Genomic DNA, 21,546 nt, shown 5'->3' on the forward strand with positions numbered 1-21,546 from the left:
AAGCCGGAATTAAATGCCTAGATAGATTTGTAGTTTTGTTTAGTTATTCTTTGATCAGATAGTTACTAATTTAAATCACAGATTTGTCAGTTTTAGAGTATGAAATGGCTGCAACTAACAATTGTTTTCACTATCAGTTAACCTTTTGATTATTCTTTGATTAAATAATTGTTAAGTCTATAAAATGTCATGCTGAAAATGGTGAAAAAAATCCCCATCAGTTTCCTAAAGCACATGGTGATGTATTCAAATTGTTTATTTTCTCTGACCAATAGTCTGAAGCCTAAAGATATTGAATTTTTTATGTAATTTAGATTAATTTAAAAAAGAGAAAAGCAGAAAATCCTCACATTTCAGATCCTGGAACCTGCAAATATTTGACATTTTTGCCTGATGAAAACAAAGTTGTTAGCAGCTAATTGACTAATTGTTTCAGCACTAGACTGTATATTTTTCTAGATAAAGTTCTTGTATGGCTGCTTGTGTTTAGACAGTATTTAACTTTTGAAAACATTGGTTTCTTTAGGTAAATGAAAAAGCAGTTCTATAGAAAAACTTCATATCACTCAAAGTAAGTTATTCAAACATATATATCATATTTGTTTCAGAAACTTGAGTATTTTATTGGTGATGGTTTTTAACAATTTCAAATGAAAGCAGCCCTTGTGAGGAGTGGTAGTAATGGTGTGGAAAGCAGGATGGAGCATTGGAGGAAGTGTGGGAGTGTGTTGCAGGATACCTCCTCTCATCTCCTTTAGTAAGGTTACACCTCTGGCTATCTCTTTATTTCCTGCATCTGTCTGAGGCAGGCTCCAAATATTTTGACTCAGATGACTTAAAGTGTTTTGTAACAGATCAGCCTGTCAGAGCCGCCTTGCTCTCAGCGGAAGTCTGCTGGCCTGTATAGTGGGTAAAGTAAACTGAGATATGATGTATGATTACAGAACTCAGCTTGATGAAATTCTGCATGAGAAGACATACTTTTTTTTTAATGCTAGAGAAAAGCACATGCACATTCTCACCTATACGCAAGCACAGTTGTGGTGTGTAGGCGACTAAAGCACAGGATGTGTGGTTCAGGTGCAGGAAGAGGAGTAGGAGCTGAAAGTGTGTGAGTGTGTGTGAGTGTGAGTGTGAGTGTGTGTGCGTGTGTGTGTGTGTGTGTGTGAGTGTCTGTGCGTGCGAGTGTTTGTGCTTAGCAGGAACTGGTAGGAACCTGTTAAGCTACTTTATAGCCTAAGCCAAAGTTTATGAATGTTTCCAACTGCTCATTTAGGGGCTCAAGACAAAATTTCCACCAGCTCTTTTTTTCAGTATAATTCCTAAAGATAAACGATGAAGCAATCTTTGCAGTGTTTTGTTTGTTTTTTTTGAACATTTGAGTGTAGGGGAAATTGGATTATCTTGTGAGGCAGTGTTGTTAAATGGCAAATCAGTGTTATATTCACTGTCTCATACCCTTTATACTGTAAACCATTAAAACCATTACAAGCACTCTTAAAGTCACACACCTACCCAAATACAATATGTCTGCGATGGTTTTGAAATCTCTGTTGTACAGACCCGACTAGTCCCATCACAAACTGGTTTGTGCCAATGGCTAAAGGTGTCTCATTTGCAGATTGCTAAATGGTGGTTTTGGTTGATTTCAGTGGTAAAAGGGGAAACTGAGGTTAATTTGTGGTTGGTAACTTCATCATCATCTTCATATGAAATCCATATCTAGCTTACTGTCTACTCTTTGTCTGTACTAGAAGTGTATTGACATGTGGTTCATGTCCCAGCCTGTTTTATGTGGTCAGAGGGCTTAAACCTCATACGTGCTTGTTTGTCGGTCTCTATAATGGAAGGTTATTGTTAGAATGGAGGCAAAAAACCAGATTTATTATATTAAATTGTGAATAAATTACACTATGAAACGCTTCTGACAAGGGTTTGAAGCTAATTCAGTGTTATTATTTATGGATTTTGAGTAATTTCATGAAGACATGGTCATGTTATCTTTTTACAAAATTCCATCGTCCAAATTAATATCTCCCAGTTAATTATGACTAAAAACATGAGTTATTGAAGATTTTATTGACAAGTTTTATCTGATGTAAAGCATGACTGTTGAACATCAAACTGGTAGTGATTATGTCCTTGTAAAAGGTGTAGATTATTTAGTATTCTTGCTCAACTTTTTTGCACATTTAGGCCAAAAAAATATAGTTGTTTCATGTTTTAGTTGTTTTGAGTCTGCCAAAAAAAATTCTTGGTACAGTTTTATACCTGCGGAATGTGTATACAGTTGACCTTATAGTGTGCACACAATTTTATATTCAAGGGAAAAACAGTGTTGCTCGCTCGTTGAATGTAGATAAAAATGTAAGTTCCGAGAATCAATTCTGAGAGCCATTGTACGCAACATACGTGCATATTGATTGGAAGATGATTCTGACTATTCTGGACTCTGTGAAATGAAATCGAATTGAATTGTGAGATCAGTGCCAATATCCAGCTTTATTATTCAAAAAATAATCAGAATCATGAACATCATTTTATGAATAAGTTGATTTTGACTTTTTTCATCCAGCTCTTATGGGAAAATGGTGGTTCCCTGCTTTGCTGACTGTTGTATGTGTGTCTGTCTCCCCAGTTGACATCCGAGAGATCAAGGAGATCAGGCCTGGACAGAAGTCCCGGGACTTTGAGCGTTATGTGGAGGACTCAGCAGCGCGGCTTGACCAAGCTCACTGCTTTGTCATTCTGTATGGCACCGAGTTTCGCCTTAAATCACTCAGCCTGGCAGGTACGCACAGCCACAGAGAGAGGCTTGCATACATTCAGATACAATTAGCACATTAGTATTTCACCTTACCATCATATTTTGAACAGGAATACCTCTGCTATTAAGGCCATGAACTACAGTCAACCATTAGTACCACGGATGTTCACATTTTTGTTTCTAACTCTTCTGAATTATCGGTTCTTGTATATGTGGCTCTTGTGTTTATGAGTAAATATATTTGTATTACAGCACCAAAACAAAAGATGCTCTCAGCTGACAGTACAAAAGCTGATGGAATTTTAATGTCAATCTAAAATCAAGTCAATTTTATTTGCGTTGCGAGAGATCACAAATCCCAAATTTGCTCTGACTTCTAACTGGAGGGGGATCATCAAACGTGAATTACATGTTGCTTTTTCCTCAGCAACATCTGATGAGGAGATGACCATGTGGGTGAAGGGGTTAAACTGGCTTGTCGCTGACACGCTGAAGTCACCGACACCTCTTCAGATAGAGAGGTAAACAACACTAACGTAAACACACAACACATCCAAAGCTCAAGTTATTGAAAGGTGATGTGAACAGACGGCATTGTTGCTTGCCAGCATTCATCATTGTTTCTTGGGTTTTTTCTGTGTTTTGCATTAAAACTCTTAATTCTCTCTTTCTTTCTTTTTTTAGGTGGTTACGCAAGCAGTTCTATGCGGTTGATCGTAACACAGATGACAGGTAAGTCAGCTCATTCAAAAGCTCAAAACTGCAGATTTAATCAGGCCACTCTCACAGGAAATAGGCCCAAGTAGATATAACTTGATTTTTTTTGGTGTGCCAGTTGTGTGTCCTTTCCCCAGTGTAACATCTAGAGCAAGTAGAAATCAGGCTGGTGATTGTCTGTGAGAGAGCTTTGTTGCGGTGTAGTGAAGGAACTAAGCTCTCAGCCACACACCAGCACCTCTTCCTGCAGCAGGAAACAGACTGCAGAGGATGGAGGAGATGTACAGAGATGTTTGTCTGTTACATCCCTGACGAAAGAGCAAGTCTTTGTTGCGCTGTCAGGGTATTGTCTTCTCTGGCCAAAATTCCAGGCTGTGTAGTAAAAGTGAAGCCAAAAGACTCACTAGAGCAAGAGGGGCGTGTGTTTGCAAGTTTTCAGTGTGTCTGTGTGCAAGTTAGTAGAAGTCTTTGCACTTATTGTACGTGCATGTCCATGTTTGTGTTTGATTTTTCAACAAAACGTGTGTATGTGTTTAGGATATCCTGTAAGGATCTGAAGAGCATGCTGAGCCAGGTCAACTACAGGGTGCCCAACATGAGGTTCCTCCGAGAGAAACTTCCGGTAACTACCTCCTACTAATCACAGACCCCCTTCCACTCTCATCTTTCTGCCCACTTCTCTTTCAAAGTGATGTTGTTAGAGGCTAAAAGATTTATGTTTTGTTGTTAACGGTTCTTTTGCTTACCCTCTCACGTCGTTATTTTTTTTTTTTTAGGACTCAGAGATGAGAAATGGAGACGTGTCTTTCAGTCAGTTTGCCCAGCTCTATCGCAGCCTCATGTTTGATGCTCAGAAAAACGTAAGTGCAGTCATTATATGTATCCGCAGATAGTTCTGTCCCAGCACTTTCATCCCCCAGCTCCCCATCTGATGCCCTGCCAAGACACCGTTCCTCCCCCATCTGTCTGCTCTCAAATGGCTGTGAGATCAATATGGACCAGCTAAAAACCCACCAAACCCCTCTGGTGGAGGCCATTAGGACACACACACACACACACACACACACACACACACACACACACACACACACACACACACACACACACACTCAGATGAGGAGGCAGGCAGGCAAGCAGGCTTGGGTCAGATTAAATGGATGACCTCAGTCCCCCCCACGACTAACCATCCAGCCCCCTACAGGATATCTGTGTCCATCTACATTACGACTACTATACACATTGAAAGAACAGGACTTTGATTAATTAACTGAAATTTCCCTTTTTGACCAATCTTTCAGATGGAGATCCCATTTCTACAAAGGTAGGTCAAAACTAAACACACACTTACACATTGAATCTTTCTGCAGCGTCACAGGTGTGTGTTTTATGAAGTGAACCATAACTTTCTCTGCCAGGTTCACTGACAGACCAGAACAGAGGATCTCCCTAGAGGACTTCAAGAGTTTCCTCCTGGAGTCTCAAAAGGTAATCTTTTTGGGCCACTTACAATTAGTTTATCGCAGATTTGTTTCACTTGCATGCTCCAATACGTCTGTGATTGTATGTGAATCCAGGAAATGTGGGCTACAGACAACAACAAGGTTCAGGAGTTTATGTTCGGCTACCTGAAAGACCCCCTGAGAGAAGTGGAGCAGCCTTATTTCCACCAAGACGAGGTACATGCACTCTCACCACCTCTCAACCCCCCCCCTTCTCATTTCTTTTCTGTCTCTTTTCTGGGTCTTTGTTGACTAATGGAAAATTTAAACATGTTTTTGCCAGTTATGTTTTCCGAAGCCCCCCTGTGTTGTTAGTGTGGGTGGAAGATGCTCAGAAATTGACATGGATAGCCATGGTCTTGGCCTAAAGCACCTCCTCCCACACAGATAGAAAAGGTTATTGACTGTGGCTCCGTGTGAGAGTTCTGCAGGAAGCGAGGGATGCTTTTGTGGTCACCATAAAGCTATGATTGACTAAAGAAAAGAGGAGGTTGGTGCGAGCCAGCCTGCAGGAGTTGGTACTGTCTTTCTGTGCCTGAGGTTATTTTATGGGTGTGTGGGTGTACAGGCCCTGGACATGCTGAGAATAACAACTTAAGACGAAAAACTGTTAATGAGAAGAAAAATTATTGCCGTTGACCTGCACTGGGAAGTCTCTTAAAGGCCTGATTGCAGGGTGAAGTAAATAAAAGTGCTGCTTTAGCTGTAGTGTTTTGCGTGCTGATAGGACAGCAAATACCGCCACCACTGTTTTGGCAAGGACTGAATCCAAATGTTCATCCCCTGGACTTGCAGACTGCAGCCTCGTAGGCATCTGTCATACATATTGTGACTTATCTGAAGCTGATATGCACAGTGAAACTTTACCTTTACTTGAGCATGAATTTTTTTGAAAACCAACCATTCCCTGTGTAACTGCAGATTACAACAAATATATCCAAATTATTAAACCTATGCATATTCTGTGTGTGTGTGTGTGTGTGTGTGTGTGTGTGTGTGTGTGTGTGTGTGTGTGTGTGTGTGTGTGTGTGTGTGTGTGTGTGTGTGTGTGTGTGTGTGTGTGTGTGTGTGTTTAAAAAAAAAAAAAAAAAAAAAAAAAATTGTATTAACATATGCATACGTTTCCCACCAATCACCTGCTCTCTGGTTTCCCAAGCATTTACAAATGTGGTGATGTACGCGTAGAAAATTACTTACAAGAGACACTTTATCACTCGTAAATAAGGAACAAAATTATTTATTCTGAATAATTTTGCTGCAGACACAGACTCAACATCCTTATGGTCCAAGGCTGGATCAGATCCTGGCAGTGTGCCCTGCAGGTCGGCTTCTGAGTCTGCCCAAGTGTACAAATATGTGTCAAACTACCTGTTTGTTTTATTCAGTGATGCACTCGGCTTCCCGATTGCCTTGAATCGACGAGCCACCAGGTCTGAATTGCTTTAGGGTGCTTGGACCCTGGTATACTTGCTTGCAGCTCTAGTAATGTTGTTACGTTTTACTTGGACCTATCTACTATATATTGCTATGAATTAGGGGTAGTCTTCAGAGTGAAGTCTGAAGTCAGTGCATTCGAAGCGGACTCCCTGGAAGTCCAAAGAAAGTTGGCATGAAGCTTGTGCAGACTTGATAAATTGTGGATTTGGAAAGCCCTAGTAACTTGGAGACTTCCCCAGGAACACATCGGTTAAGTCTGCGAGTCTGCAAGATAAGGGAAGTGCATACATTTGAATTCAGCCTCATTCTCATTGCTCTCCTCTCTCCTGTGTAGTTCCTGACGTACGTTTTCTCCAAAGAGAACACCATCTGGGATTCCACCCTGGACCAAGTGTGTCCTGAGAATATGAACAACCCCTTGTCCCACTACTGGATCTCCTCTTCGCACAACACGTAAGGTTGGCGGGATGGAGGACATTTAGGCTTACATTTAGTTCAACCAATTGTATTGAGGCCTGGGAACACTGAAGTCTGGCATCCTCTTTGGAAACCTCTAACCAAAGAGAGCTTTTGAACTGACTTCATACATCAGATAAAAGTGTGTTATTTAACAGAATGAGACTCAGGCGTGTATTTTTGATGGAAAATGTATTTTTCCTCCTATTGAAAAGTGTGTGGAAGGCAGTTCAAATGATAACCTTGTGTACAAGTTGTGAAACAATACTCAGTGGAACGGTGGAATGAAAACCACCATGTTGCTTTGATTATGTTTGAATTGACTAGCTGAATGAGTAAGAAGTGTACTCCAGTCAACAAAAGAGAGAGAGCCCTTTTGGTTTAGCAGTATCATTGTGTTTAGGCTACCAACATAGAAAATGTGTGTGTTTATGGCAGAGTCACTGATGCGTGAGTCCTTTGAAAGACTGGTTAGATGTGTGTTTTTGCGTGTTTACTTTGACGTTACATGCTTATTTTTAGCTACCTGACGGGAGACCAGTTTTCCAGTGAGTCGTCCCTGGAGGCGTATGCTCGCTGTCTGAGGATGGGCTGCCGCTGTATTGAATGTGGGTAAACGCAGAAACACACATTAGAGTTTTACCACATGTACAGTAAATCACCACCACTGGACTTTCAACCTAGTAATTAACTCTCTTACCCCTCCTCCTCACAGTTCAACCTTTAATGCAGCTGCCACACCCTTACCCTCACACTCAAACACTTACTGTTACATAACAATGCTGTAGATTGCATTTACACCAAACCCTTGTCAGGCAGGTTTCTACGAATAGATCTGGCTTATAACGAATAATACAAAAGTAAACAAACATGATATAAACTTGTGCGTCTTCAAGTTTAAAAGTCTTATAACTCTTCTGTAGCTTTATAATACATTTGTATTCATGTATATTTACTTCCTTCTTTGGAGTATTTTAGAAGAAAAATTACATCAGGTGTGTGTGTGGGTGTGTGTGTTTGGGTGTGTTTATTTTCAGTGGACTGCTGGGATGGTCCTGACGGAATGCCAGTCATCTACCACGGACACACTCTCACAACAAAAATCAAGTTCTGTGATGTACTGACCACCATCAAAGAGCATGCCTTTGTCACATCCGAGTGAGTCTCCATGAGTACATCCTACTCTGTTTCTTTTGTCAGCGGTGAGATGACAGGATAAGAGATGACTAGCATAAAGAGATAGCATGCACACATGCAGAAATAGCAGACGAAACAATGAGGACAGGCTGCATTGACATCACTCGTCATTGTAGTGTGCGAAAAAAACAAGATACAAAAATCAAACCTATGCACAGATAAAGAGGGAGTTTCTTTGAAGTTGCAACTCTTAAGTTCCAATCTGTGGTCCTCCTTCAGCTATCCCATCATCCTGTCCATCGAGGACCACTGCAGTATTGTCCAGCAGAGGAATATGGCCACTTACTTTAAGAAGGTGTTTGGAGACATGCTGCTGACCAAGGCGGTGGATATCGCAGCAGACGGCCTTCCCTCACCCAACCAGCTCAAGAGGAAAATCCTCATCAAGGTCAGGAGACACCTGAAGTCATGAGAAATCATTTGATATTTTTTTTGTTCCAATTTTTACTACAGCAAAAAGTATGAAAGGATGTTTTGTATACAGTGTTCTGATAGTTGTTTCTCATTGTATGTCCCCTTCTTCCTCTGTGTGTCTTACCTCCTCTCCCTTCATCATCTGCAGCATAAGAAGCTTGCAGAAGGCAGTGCCTATGAAGAGGTGTCCACCTCCACTCCCTACTCAGAGAATGATATCAGCAACTCCATCAAAAATGGCATCCTTTACCTGGAAGACCCCATTAATCATGTAAGCATGTTCACCAGGTATAAGTAGAGTCTGGATGCTGCTTGAGGAAGAATGAAAAGTTTGAAATGCATTGCCAAGAAGTAGCTTCTATAATACAATCTTCTAATATTATTAAGTATTTGGTTTATGTTAGCTGTTCTAAATCAGAGACTCATCGTCATCTTGCAGCTTGCCACTCTTTTGTGATTAACATCTATTTTATAGCTGGGTCATGCTTGTTCTTGGAGCATGGCCCTGACTTTATGAACTGCTTTTCTTGGTCTGTTGACTTCTTTATAAAAAGGCACTTTCTTGCTTACTTTGGCCACTTTGTAGTGCAACACATGGATCCTCTCAATATTTCATCTGATTCAGACTGATTTGAACTGTTTTTCTCCCTTCATCTTCCCCTTTTCCCCCCAGGAGTGGTACCCTCATTTCTTTGTCCTGACCAGCAGTAAGATCTACTACTCAGAAGAGACCTCCAATAACCAGGGTAACGACGATGAGGAGGAGCACAGAGAGGTTAGTAGGCCTGATCTGCTGTTGTTATAGAACTTGTGCAACAAGTGCAATTGCACTCAATTCACACACTTTTGCTGGATCAGTATCAGAGGGTATTGCCTTCAAAATGTCTTATTTTATAATAGCTATATCATAATGGTAATAACATTTGGTTTGTTTGTGCATGTGAGGAGACAATTGTGATAGCTATGAGCTGAATAGCATCTCCCTCTGTCTTCTAACCTCCCAGGTGTCCAATGGTATGGACCAGCACGTGACAGAGAAATGGTTCCACGGGAAGCTGGGTGCAGGGCGGGACGGGCGGCAGATAGCCGAGAGGCTGCTGTCTGAGTACTGTCTGGAGACCGGAGCTCCTGATGGCTCCTTCCTGGTCCGAGAGAGCGAGACCTTTGTGGGAGACTACACGCTGTCATTCTGGTATAGTGAACATGATTTTGCATTCATAATTCCTGCAAACTTTACAATGCCTGCAGTTGCATTTGTTTGGCAGTAATGGGCTGTAGGTGGGGCAGGACTGTAAAGATAAAATTACTAGTAATGATAAAAGATTGAGATTAAAGTTCAATGCATTTAACTGTATGGTAACATAAACACTAAACCTCTGCAATGATCCGGAATATTACTTAGAAATTTACAGTTAGTATTTAATTGATATTTACTGTTTCTATATCACTCTAACATATTTTATCATGGTGTGATTTTTTTTTTTTTTTAAATAGAAACTGAATTGTTGCCTCTATGGTGCCTTTTAATATGACATACTCTATACATCAAAGGGACACTCTCCCTCATATATTCTTTTTTTTTCTGTGGGCGTAACTCATGCAAATAGCAGAGTGACACTTGCGGATCAGTCAATGTTAATCTCTTCATCATTGATTGTGGTTTTTGTCCCGGTCTGAGGTGTGATCATTCACCTTCTCTCTGCATGTCTCCGACCATGCAAAGGTTATGCATGGGTGGAGGTACCTCAGAGCTAATCAATCTGCTTCTATGTGATTCACACACAATGTATGGAAACAATATATACATAGGTTAAAATGGGGGTTGGGGGTTTTCAGCAAGCTTCTACTTGGTCATAATAATATAACGATGACCTTCTTTTTTTTCTCCATCTCACCCATCTCTGCACCAGGCGTTCAGGGCGGGTGCAGCACTGTCGTATCCACTCTCGTCAGGAGGCAGGCAGCCCCAAGTTCTACCTGACTGACAACCTAGTGTTCGACACGCTCTTTGCCCTGATCACCCACTACCAGCAGGTGGCACTCCGCTGCAATGAGTTTGAGATGAAGCTGACCGAGCCAGTGCCTCAGACCAATGCCCACGAAAGCAAAGAGTGAGGTTTTACACAGATTGGAAAGAATGTTAAATTATGAAGAACTGAGCACTGACCTTCAGTGATGTACTTTTTGTCATGTCATTCAAAAAAACTGGAGACCTACTGCTTTGCCCCATTTTTGCTTCAACTCTAAATAACATTTTTTAACTGTTGACATTGTAGACTGGTAGCTGACACCCTCATCTAGAATGAACAAGAGCTGTGTAGTGAAAAGTTGCGTCCCTGCAATTATCTTCTGTCCGTCTATGTTTTGTTGTTTGCCCAAGGTGGTACCACGCCAACCTCTCCAGGAGCCATGCTGAGAACATGTTGATGAGGGTTCCTCGTGACGGGGCTTTCCTTGTCAGGAAGAGGGCAGAACCCAACTCCTTTGCCATTTCCTTCAGGTAACTGAATCCTACTGCCTCAGTAACTGACACTTGTTTTTATTTGAAGTCATTTACTTCTAACTTCCTTTTTAATGAAGAGTGAAGATAGAGAAAAATGATCTACATCATCCTAATGACCAATATTCAGATGAATGCAAAGTAATTGATATCATCCCTGTGGTTTCTTCACAGGGCTGAGGGCAAGATAAAGCACTGTCGTGTGCAGCAGGAGGGGCAGACCGTGGTGCTGGGCACCTCAGAGTTTGACAGCCTAGTAGATCTCATCAGCTACTATGAGAAGCACCCTCTGTACCGCAAAATGAAGTTGCGTTACCCCATCAATGAGGACACACTGGAGAAGATAGGCACTGCTGTAAGTACCACCATACAGTCTAAGGCCCACTTATTAGAAATGAATAAATAAGAAATATTATCTAGCTTACTGATTTAGTCAGAAAAGATGTAACAGTGTTTTGTACAAACAAATATCAAATCGTGCGGTTTACATTCTGCGGTGAAATCCCTGCTCCTGAATCAAAAGACCTGTTAACACATAATCGGTTGTCCAACAGGAGCCAGACTACGGGTCGCTGTACGAGGGCAGGAATCCAGGATTTTATGTGGAGGCCAACCAAATGCCAACTTTCAAGGTAAGTATACAGTATGGACCTGTGCATAGTGGAGATGGTAGAAGTGTGTGTCAGAACCTTCCGTCTTGTGTTTTCAGTGCACGGTGAGAGCCATGTACGAGTATAAAGCGCAGAGAGACGATGAGCTCTCCTTCACCAAGAACGCCATAATCTCTAATGTGGACAAACAGGAAGGAGGATGGTGAGTGACTGGCATAACATTCATCCAGGAAGTAGCTCTTAATTACCCATTTATGACCCCCCTCCCTGCTCAACACATCTCATCACATCTCTTTTTCTCTTAGGTGGAAGGGTGACTGTGGAGGGAAAAAACAGCTGTGGTTTCCTGCCAACTACGTGGAGGAGATCAGTCCATCAGCGGCAGAGCCTGACAGAACTGTGAGGATCAAACCCACAAACTGAGAGAGGGCAGAGGGCTACAGTTACACATTTGTATATTTAAAGTGAAATGAGCGCACTTGTCCCCCTGCCAGGGAGGTCAGGCTCAGGCCTTGTTATTCATGTCAGTTATCCACTGTTACAGAGATACACGTGTAATGTGGATTATGACTTCAAAAAGGGCGACAACTTCTATCCTTATCCTCTTCTTTTCTGTCAAGCAGGAGATGACAGAGAACAGCCCTCTGGGAGATCTGCTTAGAGGAAGTGTGGACGTGTCTTCCTGTCAGATTGGTGAGTGGCCTCTCCACTTCCTGTTCGACCCTGTGCTGCAGGGCTGCAGAGCAGGCAGTCACCTTGCTAGAGGGCAACCTCCTTTTCTGGCCAACATATGCTTGCATATAATCTCCTAACTAATATGTTTTTAATTGGAAAGGCACACTTCCGCCACTTTCTTCATCGTCTTTTTTTTTCCATTACAAGCCTCTTCTATTACTAATTCTTATTCATTCACTTTTATTATTACTCTTGCTTTTCTCACAGCTCTGTATCTGGTATTTTATGGACATCCTCTAGTCGATTCAGTACACACTCATTAGTGTTGGCACTGTCATGCATTGTTGTGGCCTCTGCTAATCAGTTACTACCACATCCTAATTGTGTCTTTGTGTGGCTCTTTGGCTCCATCTAGTGGTAGTATGGGATGGGAAAGCTCTAATTATATCTTGAACACTTTTTGGTTCAAGGCTTCCTTCACATGACCACTGGCAGAATCGCACCAGTCGAAGCCATTTCCAGATTGCTTTTGTATTTACATCAGCATAAACTTAACCGGACCTGCAACCATTTATCAATTCATCAATTAGTTGATCAAAAGGAAATTCATCTGCAACTTTTTGATAGCTGATTTATCATTTAAGTAATTTTTAGAGCAAAATTGCCAATCGTTTGATGGTTCCAGGTCAGCAAATGTGAGAATTTGCTACAATTTACATGATAGTAAATTTATTATTTTTGGGTTTTGGACTTTCGGTCAAACAAAACAAGACAATTAATGATGTTACCTTAAACTCTAGGAAATTCTGATTAAAAAAACAATCAATCAGCTTATTGAGAAATGATTCGGCAGATTAATTGATTATAAAGATAATCATAGTTGCAGCCCTAAAATGAACAATTTATAATTTACGCCGACTCTGCATCCAAGCCAGAGGCAAGTGAAGCTCAGACCAATCACACATTTTCATACAACAGTATTATCTAATCATATCTGCCCCGTTCATATTTGTTCTATTTTTTCCTTGCTCTAGATGTTTCGATTTTCTTAATATTATATAATAACTTCAGTTCATTTTTATAGATTACTTCAGTCCATTTCACATTTGGGTGCGTAGAGGAAAACAGTTCAGGTTAAAAGAGGAAAGGGGAAGCCCTGTTTGCCTTCCTCATTCCTTTTTCTCTGCACCTTTTTCTTCAACCCCTTACTTTGTCTTCTCTTCAGTTGTGCGTCAAGATGGGAAGGGTAGCAGGCCCCACGTCTTCTCCCTTGTGCCAAATACTTCCATGCGGACAGGCCCAGTGCTGGACGTCGCTGCCAGCAGCCAAGAAGAGCTCAAGGAATGGGTGTTCAAGATCCGTGAGGTCACCGTGACCTCAGAGGCCAAGGTAACTATACTGTATCACGCGGCTGACAGGAAACGCAGGCCAAGACTCACAACGTGCTCATGCCACATTGCGCGTTCAAAGGGCCAGTCATGACTTGTGTTTGCCCTATGATACCTATAACCTGTTTTTAAGAAACAGTGACTGTGCAGTGAGCACATGTGGTGTTTGTAAGCAGACTCACACAGTTACACACTCTCTCACCTGGAAGCTGTTCTGTTTTGCTTGGTTGAAGAATAAAGCTTCAGGCTAGAGCCTGCATCAGATCTAATTTTGTGAAAATGAGAATGTTTGTTACTGTTGGCGCAGCTGTATTTAAAGTTGTCTCTGTACACAGCTGGAAGAGGGGAAGATGATGGAGAGGAGGAAGAAGATTGCACTGGAATTATCCGAGCTGGTCATCTACTGTAGGCCTGTGCCATTTGATGAAGATAGTAAGGGTTGCACACACTCATTGGAGCATAGATATGACTGATTTCATACCTATGACATAATTCAGCAGTCACATATCCAGTTCCAGTACAGGTAGGTCAGTTCTGTCCCTTTGCCTCTCCGTGACTCCTGTAGAGATTGGCACAGAGCGGGCCTGTTTCCGGGACATGTCATCCTTCCCCGAGACCAAGGCAGAGAAGTACGTCAACAAGATCAAGGGAAAGAAGTTCCTGCAGTACAATCGGCTACAGCTGTCCAGGATCTACCCCAGAGGCCAGAGACTAGACTCCTCTAACTATGACCCACTGCCGATGTGGCTCTGTGGGTCCCAGCTGGTTGCACTCAATTTCCAGACAGCAGGTACTGTATCTACCCTCTTGTCAGAGCAGATAAACAGCGTAGACGGAAGCTGTCTAATCCTTTCATACGGCTGCTATCTTTTTTTCTTTTTTTTTTTAACTTCCCTTTTCTCTCTCCCACGTGCAGACAAGCCCATGCAGATGAACCAGGCCCTGTTCATGTTGAACGGAAGGAGCGGCTACGTCCTTCAGCCGCCCATCATGAGGGACGATAACTTTGATCCATTTGACAGACATACACTACGAGGCCTTGAACAAATCTCTCTAGAGATAGAGGTACAGTAGTGTGAGGATTGGACTGTGTGTTTGCATGTGTGATGCCATTATCCAAAGGTTTTCAGACTGTGAGCCACACTTCCCCAGGGGTCTTTAGAGAGAGCTGGGGCCTCCTTGCCAGAACTAACCCACAGTGTTAGACTTTGGAAACCCCTGCCATAGTGTATGCTTTTGTATTAATGTTCTGAAACAAGTGGAGTGAAAAGATCTAAAGCAGTAACCTGTATTCCTCTTCTTCCCCTCTGAAGGTTTTGGGCGCCCGCCACCTGCCCAAGCATGGACGTGGCATAGTTTGTCCTCTGATCGAGATCGAGGTGTGCGGGGCAGAGTACGACAGTGCCAAGCAAAAAACAGACTCAGAAGGTGAGAGCTGCTCTAATTTTAACCTTGGGCTCCTCTGCCAGTAAAGTGATAATCTGCCAAAACTGAAGAGATGAGTAGTTACTGTTTACTGGATACATTACCCACGTGTAGTTTCCTGTCTGGTCCTAGAAAAACAGGAAGTTGTACAAACAACTAAGCCATATATGGGAATAAAAAGGGAAAACACTACATTATGTAGACATAGTTCCTGGTTTCAGCCAAGGTTTTGGCATTGTATTTGTACTTTTGTATGGCACACAGTGATAGGGAAGTTTAAAAGAACTTAAAAAAACTAAACTTTTAATGAGATTACAGTGCTTATTGCTCCGTTGGAAAAGTATTCCAACAGCCTCGCACAAGTCTTTTAATTTGTCCTTGTGTTGTTGCTGTACTCAGAGTCGAATATGGTAATTAAATAAAGTCATGAAGTAAAGACAATAAAGCCGGTTTAGCAGATGTGGAGGCATTCTCACATCGACAGATTTCTCAATGAGTTGGCAATTATGGACAGTGGATTCTGATCTGAGCACAACTAGCATTTCGTCATGATATTTTTATGTTTACACTGCATAAATTCAAAATAATGAGGAGAACCAGACTCCTCTGCTATTTTCTAATTTATATTTATTTAGCCTGATTAATTATTTACATTTTATTTCCTCTCTGTGTTTTGAAAGAAGTAATGGATCAAAGCAAAGATATTTTTCTTGCTGGGTATTGGCACAAGTTTAAAATGTATGTGTTACACAGAAACACAATTTTTATCAGGTCATTGACTGGAAAATCATTACTGAGAAGTTTGTTACACTACTGTATCACTGGTGAAAGTAATGTTAATACAGTAACAACACCATTGGTGGATACATATCGGACACCTCTCATCTCTCTCTTTTCATCTGTTGTCTTCTCCAGCTGACAACGGTCTGAACCCCACGTGGCCCCGGAAGCCATTCCATTTCACAGTCTGCAACTCTGCGTTTGCCTTCCTACGCTTTGTGGTTTATGAGATTGACATGTTCAATGACCAAAATTTCTTGGCTCAGGCCACATTCCCCATTCATGGTCTCAAGACAGGTACACACAATAATAAAGTGCTCCGTGAAATGACCTAAAACCCTGTTGCAAATCTGTGCTGTAATAAAAGCCTTTTGTCTCTGTCTCTGTTTGTGTGGCACCAGGTTACCGGTCAGTACCTCTGAAGAACAGCTACAACGAGGATCTGGAGTTGGCGTCTCTGTTAGTCCACATGGACATCATCAGAGGCAGGGTGAGCTACTGTTTGTTACTGAGCTGTTACTAAACCTGCTCCACAATGTCTTCACTATCAATACCCACTGCAAGCTCTAATATACAAACATAAAGCAGCCCCGGCCAAAACAGAGGTGGCTTTACGGGTGGGTTGTGTCCCATGCCCGGTGTCTTCCTGGACACCAGTAATTTACTGCACCCACCAAGAATTAGTCTTACCTGTAATTGCTGTAAAACGTTAAAAGTGTCGGTTTAAACTGTGTTTGGTTGATTAAACAAACAAGATATAAAATATTAATTAGTGAGCTTCAGAGGTGCTAACAGGAGGATGTTGTTTCCTCTGGACAGAGCCAGGCTAGCCTTTTCCCCTCTGTTTCAAGTCTGTATGCTAAGCTAAGCTAACCAGCTCCTGGCTGTAGCCTTATGGTTAGTTAGTTATTGTGTCAGGCACATATAAGTGCCCAGCTTTCACTTACAATACACCAAAACAAAATACCGTTGCAGTGGTGATACATTGGTCAAACATAAACAAAATTTCTTTCATTACGCAGCAAACAAAGAACTTTGTTTCCTGTCCCATACACATACTAAACATTCCCTACCTAAAAAATAGTTCCAGTTTCTTCTAATCATCCATCAGGAGAACTTATCAGAAATTTATGGACATTTTACTAAATACTGTATCCCTTAAATCATCGTATAATGAGCAATAAAACATGAAAAGGACTTTGTCCTCAGTCTCATTTAAACGGTCGACTGTGGCTGAGGAAGTAGAGCGGGTTGTCCACTTACCGGAGGATTGGTGGTTCGATCCTCAACTCCTCCAATCTGCAGGTTGAAGTGTCCGTGGGCAAGACATTGTACCCCAAATTGCGCGCGCGTGTGTCTTTGTATAGGAAAAAACCCTGCATGAATGGGTAAATGTGGCATGTAGTGTAATATAATTACACTATAAGGGCATCAAGACTGTCCCATCTCCCATCTAACTCTTGGCAAATGTAAACTGTATAACTATTCTTTCTAAATGAGCCTGTATGTTAGTTCTATAGGAAATGATCTGAAGCTCACATTTAACTATGAAACCATGAGCAGGCCCCTGGAGCTGACACTTTTGTGCGTGAATCATCTTTCTCCTCCTCGTTCTCTCAGGATGAAAACGGAGAAGTTCTGAGCCCGTTTCTTGCGGTCGGGGCCATGTCAGTGTCAGCGTCTGCTCAAGCAGGGCGGGAACGTTTGGGGGAGTTAAGCTCGCCGTCTTCGACTTCCTCCAGCATGTCTGCTCTGCCCCAGTCGCCGGCCCAGGCCATTGCCTACAGGGGGAGGGAGGGCTCCTTTGAATCCCGCTACCAGTCCCCTCTAGATGACTTCAGGGTGTCCCAGGAGACACTGTTGGACCACATGGACCCACAGAACAGAAGGTAAGTGTTTTGGTGTGCAGTTTTTGGTATGTGCAGTGAGTTTTTGAGGCGGTAGAAGGTTCCAGACATTCTCCTGTCTTTGTCTCTACCTCAGGATGTTGCGGAGGACCAGAGTGGGCGGAGAGAACCGTGTCTAAGTCCAAGCCAATCAGGACGCATTTCTGTTGCACCCCGCCCCCCGCCCCCCCTCACCCAGTCGCCTCTCCCTGTACTGATGATGTCACTGACTGCTGTGAACACTGTTTCCATGGAAACGCCCACCACCGCTTTGGCCTACATTTCAGGCAGCTCTCCCTCCCTCAATTCTCCAACACCCACCCCTCTCTCTCCCTCTCTCCCCTCCCTGCCGCCCAGCCTCCCCGCCACAAGCCTGACGAGAAGTAGGGACTCGGACATAAGAGGAAGGGGGTGGGCGCCGAGAGGAAGAAGACCGCTGCGGACAGGAAGAAGAGACGGACATTCAGGGGAGAACAAAAACCAGGCTGAACAAGTTCCCGCTCTGGACTGGTCGTTTTGCGCGGCGGGTTGTCCTCTCTTGTGTGTTAGGTGTGCACAACAGCTGCTTAGTTTGGAGGCTAAGAGGAGGGAAAGAGAGAGCTCTAAAAGATATGAGTTTGAAACTGTTTCCAGGTTAAGTTTCTTTGCGCTTCTCTATTTGGCGTATATGAATATATATATTTATTCCTGCAATGCTGTTGGCCAGAGAACAGCAGCAGCTGACCTGCTCTCAAAGAGCTCCTGTCTCCATGTTTTTAATTATTATAATTATTTAAACCTTTAAACATTCATAATGTGATTATTTTTTTCCTTTTTTTTTTAATGTATATGGTATATGTGTAAAACACGAGGGCTCTCTACGGCTATTTTTAATGTCTCTCTCTTCTCTGCTTTGTGGAGGAACGCGTCTCCTGTCTAACACCCTAATCCTGGAGGGATATTTAATTCTTTTTTTGGAGGCATCAGGAAGAAGTCATAACCTGTTTGTGTTGGAAGCAGTGCGAGAGAAGGCAGCATCATGTCATGTCTGCACACACAAACACACACAGCCAGGCTTTTTTTTTTTCTTTTTTCTTTTTTAATTTCTAACTTACATTCCAGAAAACTGCACATCATTCCATTTTCCTGCATTGCAGGCGCCTTTACAAGCCAGTCTGACACATTGAAACATTTGTCTCCCTCACTGAAAGTCTTACTCATCAGTGATCATGTCTTTAGCGAATCGAACGCCTCACTGTGTGATAAAGCGGGACCAGGGGTACATGTTGACTCTAAGAGGGGTTGTGTTCTGAGTCTTGAAAGGTAATTGTGCTCAAAACTGTCTTTTTTTGTTTTTGTTTTTTTCCTCACTTTCAGGTTTTTGCTTTTAGCATCTTCCCCTACGTTTACGGGCGCTTGTTTTAATGGCAGCGCAGTTGTTCAGTTGTTGTCAATCAAGGGATAGTTCACAGGGCTGCAAGCTAAAACAATTCTGCTGGATAATGTGATCAATTTTTGGAATACCGAAGTGGTTTGAGGAACACAATTATGTACTTGCATTTTAAAACATTTTTCATTCGAAACGGAACATGGTAAATGTTTCAATTTTGTCTGTATACATTGAATGCTGTAATTATAGAAACTGGCGATGGGGATTGTAGTACAATTACATGTTTAACTGTGCAGTCCTGTGTTCCCAGGATTTATATTTGAATGTTTTGGAACTGTGGATCTTTTTACCGACATTTCAAGTCTTAATACAAAATGATGGCCCATTTATTCAGTGTTTTAATTTTTGTTGCCAGTGGCTGTAACTGTAACTGACACAACTCTGTCAGTCTTTTAATTCAGTGTTTTTTAGAAGTATGTTTTGGTACCAACAGACGTCTCCTCCGACGTGGTTTTGAGGTCCTAAGCAAAGGGGTTCTACTGCGACCAGCTTGTTGTAGTTTTAATTTAACATCTGTAAAATAGGAGTTTCCCATGTTTGAATGAGAAAAGAAATTCAGTATTGTTGACAAATGGTGAGAAAGTTAGAAGGTTTGCATTGCCAGAGTAAGACAAAAAGAAATCATTCTATATTGTGCTGTTATGTTCTGCAGCACCACACAGACATAAGGGACCTTTTGTGTTTGTGCGGCCATGATGTTCTGGTGAGCTTTGTGAAAGCATTAAGCTGCTTACCAGAAAACCTGTGGGGATTTTAAGTCACACTGCCATGAGATACAGTTAAAATGCCACTGCCCATGAATTTATGCATGATGAAATGTGCAAAAATGGAGACTTTGTGTAAACAACCGGCTCAAAGTAAATGCTACACCTCACAATCCATCTTTCCCAACTTTAGATCCTCATTCTGGCTTCTACTAATACATGTTAATCTAACTTGGCATTAAGACTTCTCTTGAGGTAAATGTTGGTGCCCTTAAATGTGCGGAGAGTTGTCATTTCCTGCGCTTGTGGTGTGAGTGTCTGTTTGGGAGGAACGGGCCAAGTCTAAGCTTCAGCCCTTGTTGTAGATTTGTTTCCATGGCTGATGTGTGACAAAGGTGCCTGGGGCGTAGAGTTCTGGGCCTTCAGTGGGCCCATATAACCGATGGTGTTATCTTTCCAGGTTTGTATTAAACAGTGTTCTCTGTTTGTATGTGATGACTATACGATGTAAACTCAGTATTCTTGCTCAGTGTTTGACCACTGAGAAACACCTAAGCCATATGGTATGATTTAAGGTAAAAGCAGGGACAGGAGTGAATACTTGAGGTCTCACTGAATATTTTTGGCATCTTTTTTGTGATTGCATGCCAATATTAATCCCAAAGCTCCTCCATATTACATTTGTTTTTCCTCCAGTGGTTGATGAATGGTCTTTGCGGAGAGCTCTCCCTCCAATGCTGCATTTCTCTTATTGCTGACCTGTCTGCTAGCGTCTTTGTGCCTCCGTCTGCTTACACATCACATTAAAGCCACATCATTCACCTGCCCTGCTGGGCTTAAAGCACCTGCACAGCCATGGTACACCCACACAGGTGTTGTCACTCATTTTGACTGGTTGGACCTCCTCTCAGCACTGTGTGAGCACGGACCATGGACCATGTTTGATTGACATGTCCCTGACTCTCCTGTTTGGTTTGTTGTACTCTTTATCGGGGGACAATAAACTGTAAAGAGGTCAAATCAAACAGAATAACCAGGAATACCTGTTGTTGGTGTACAGGGCCCTTACGTGTCATTTGTTATCGCCTTTTTTTTTTTTCCTCCAACCTCGTCTGTTTTGTTACTGACAGTCTCATTTACAGTCGTCTTTCTGTAATGTGCCTAAACTATGGAGAGGAAAAGTATTCATTTTAATTTTGCCTTTCATATGAAACATATTCAAGCCTGAAAAGTAAATAAAATACTTACTACTTTATACTACATTGTCTTATTTTCTTTGCCTTAAAATGCGATTTAATGTAATTCAGTCAGGTGCGTTTGTTTTGAGACAAACTTTGTTGAATACGGCATATAGAACTGGTTTCATTAGCTTCAGATGCAGCACCACAGGAAGAGAATACTGAAGTTTCGGTCTCAGATGTGTTAACAACAGCTTGAGAGTAGGTGGACTGAACTGTTGCAGTATTAAAATAATAAGCTGTGAGAGAATTTTCATGCAGAAATGTCAAATATTCCTCGGTTCCAGCTTCTCTATTGTGAGGATTTGCTGGGGTTTTTCTGTCTTAGGTTATTAACCGGAATATCTTTGGGTTCTGGACTGTTGGTCGGACAAAACAAGCAATCACTTTAGGCTTTAGGAAAGAATGTTGGCCATTTTTTGC

General features: G+C 42.0%; 1 protein-coding gene across 2 annotated transcripts in view; it reads left to right on the plus strand.

Annotated features, from left to right (window-relative positions):
- Window positions 1-21,142, plus strand: part of plcg1 (phospholipase C, gamma 1) — a 27,931-nt gene extending 6,789 nt beyond the window's left edge. For both annotated transcript variants that reach the window (XM_040152589.1, XM_040152588.1), the window contains exons 3-33: window positions 2,639-2,791; window positions 3,195-3,288; window positions 3,452-3,499; window positions 4,022-4,106; window positions 4,261-4,344; window positions 4,783-4,805; window positions 4,900-4,969; window positions 5,059-5,160; window positions 6,755-6,873; window positions 7,399-7,484; window positions 7,914-8,034; window positions 8,293-8,461; window positions 8,636-8,758; window positions 9,161-9,262; window positions 9,492-9,679; window positions 10,398-10,598; window positions 10,868-10,987; window positions 11,162-11,342; window positions 11,542-11,619; window positions 11,697-11,800; window positions 11,904-11,997; window positions 12,222-12,291; window positions 13,499-13,662; window positions 13,997-14,093; window positions 14,227-14,451; window positions 14,578-14,726; window positions 14,975-15,089; window positions 16,002-16,163; window positions 16,268-16,356; window positions 17,487-17,755; window positions 17,850-21,142. In XM_040152589.1, coding sequence (XP_040008523.1) covers window positions 2,639-2,791; window positions 3,195-3,288; window positions 3,452-3,499; window positions 4,022-4,106; window positions 4,261-4,344; window positions 4,783-4,805; window positions 4,900-4,969; window positions 5,059-5,160; window positions 6,755-6,873; window positions 7,399-7,484; window positions 7,914-8,034; window positions 8,293-8,461; window positions 8,636-8,758; window positions 9,161-9,262; window positions 9,492-9,679; window positions 10,398-10,598; window positions 10,868-10,987; window positions 11,162-11,342; window positions 11,542-11,619; window positions 11,697-11,800; window positions 11,904-11,997; window positions 12,222-12,291; window positions 13,499-13,662; window positions 13,997-14,093; window positions 14,227-14,451; window positions 14,578-14,726; window positions 14,975-15,089; window positions 16,002-16,163; window positions 16,268-16,356; window positions 17,487-17,755; window positions 17,850-17,892 — 3,728 coding nt within the window. In that variant the 3' untranslated portion in view covers window positions 17,893-21,142. The remainder of the gene's footprint in view (window positions 1-2,638; window positions 2,792-3,194; window positions 3,289-3,451; window positions 3,500-4,021; window positions 4,107-4,260; window positions 4,345-4,782; window positions 4,806-4,899; window positions 4,970-5,058; window positions 5,161-6,754; window positions 6,874-7,398; window positions 7,485-7,913; window positions 8,035-8,292; window positions 8,462-8,635; window positions 8,759-9,160; window positions 9,263-9,491; window positions 9,680-10,397; window positions 10,599-10,867; window positions 10,988-11,161; window positions 11,343-11,541; window positions 11,620-11,696; window positions 11,801-11,903; window positions 11,998-12,221; window positions 12,292-13,498; window positions 13,663-13,996; window positions 14,094-14,226; window positions 14,452-14,577; window positions 14,727-14,974; window positions 15,090-16,001; window positions 16,164-16,267; window positions 16,357-17,486; window positions 17,756-17,849) is intronic.
- The last annotated feature ends 404 nt before the right edge of the window (window positions 21,143-21,546 follow it).

Source organism: Xiphias gladius, chromosome 18, assembly GCF_016859285.1.
Source record: "Xiphias gladius isolate SHS-SW01 ecotype Sanya breed wild chromosome 18, ASM1685928v1, whole genome shotgun sequence".
NCBI classification, from domain to species: Eukaryota; Metazoa; Chordata; class Actinopteri; order Istiophoriformes; family Xiphiidae; genus Xiphias; species Xiphias gladius.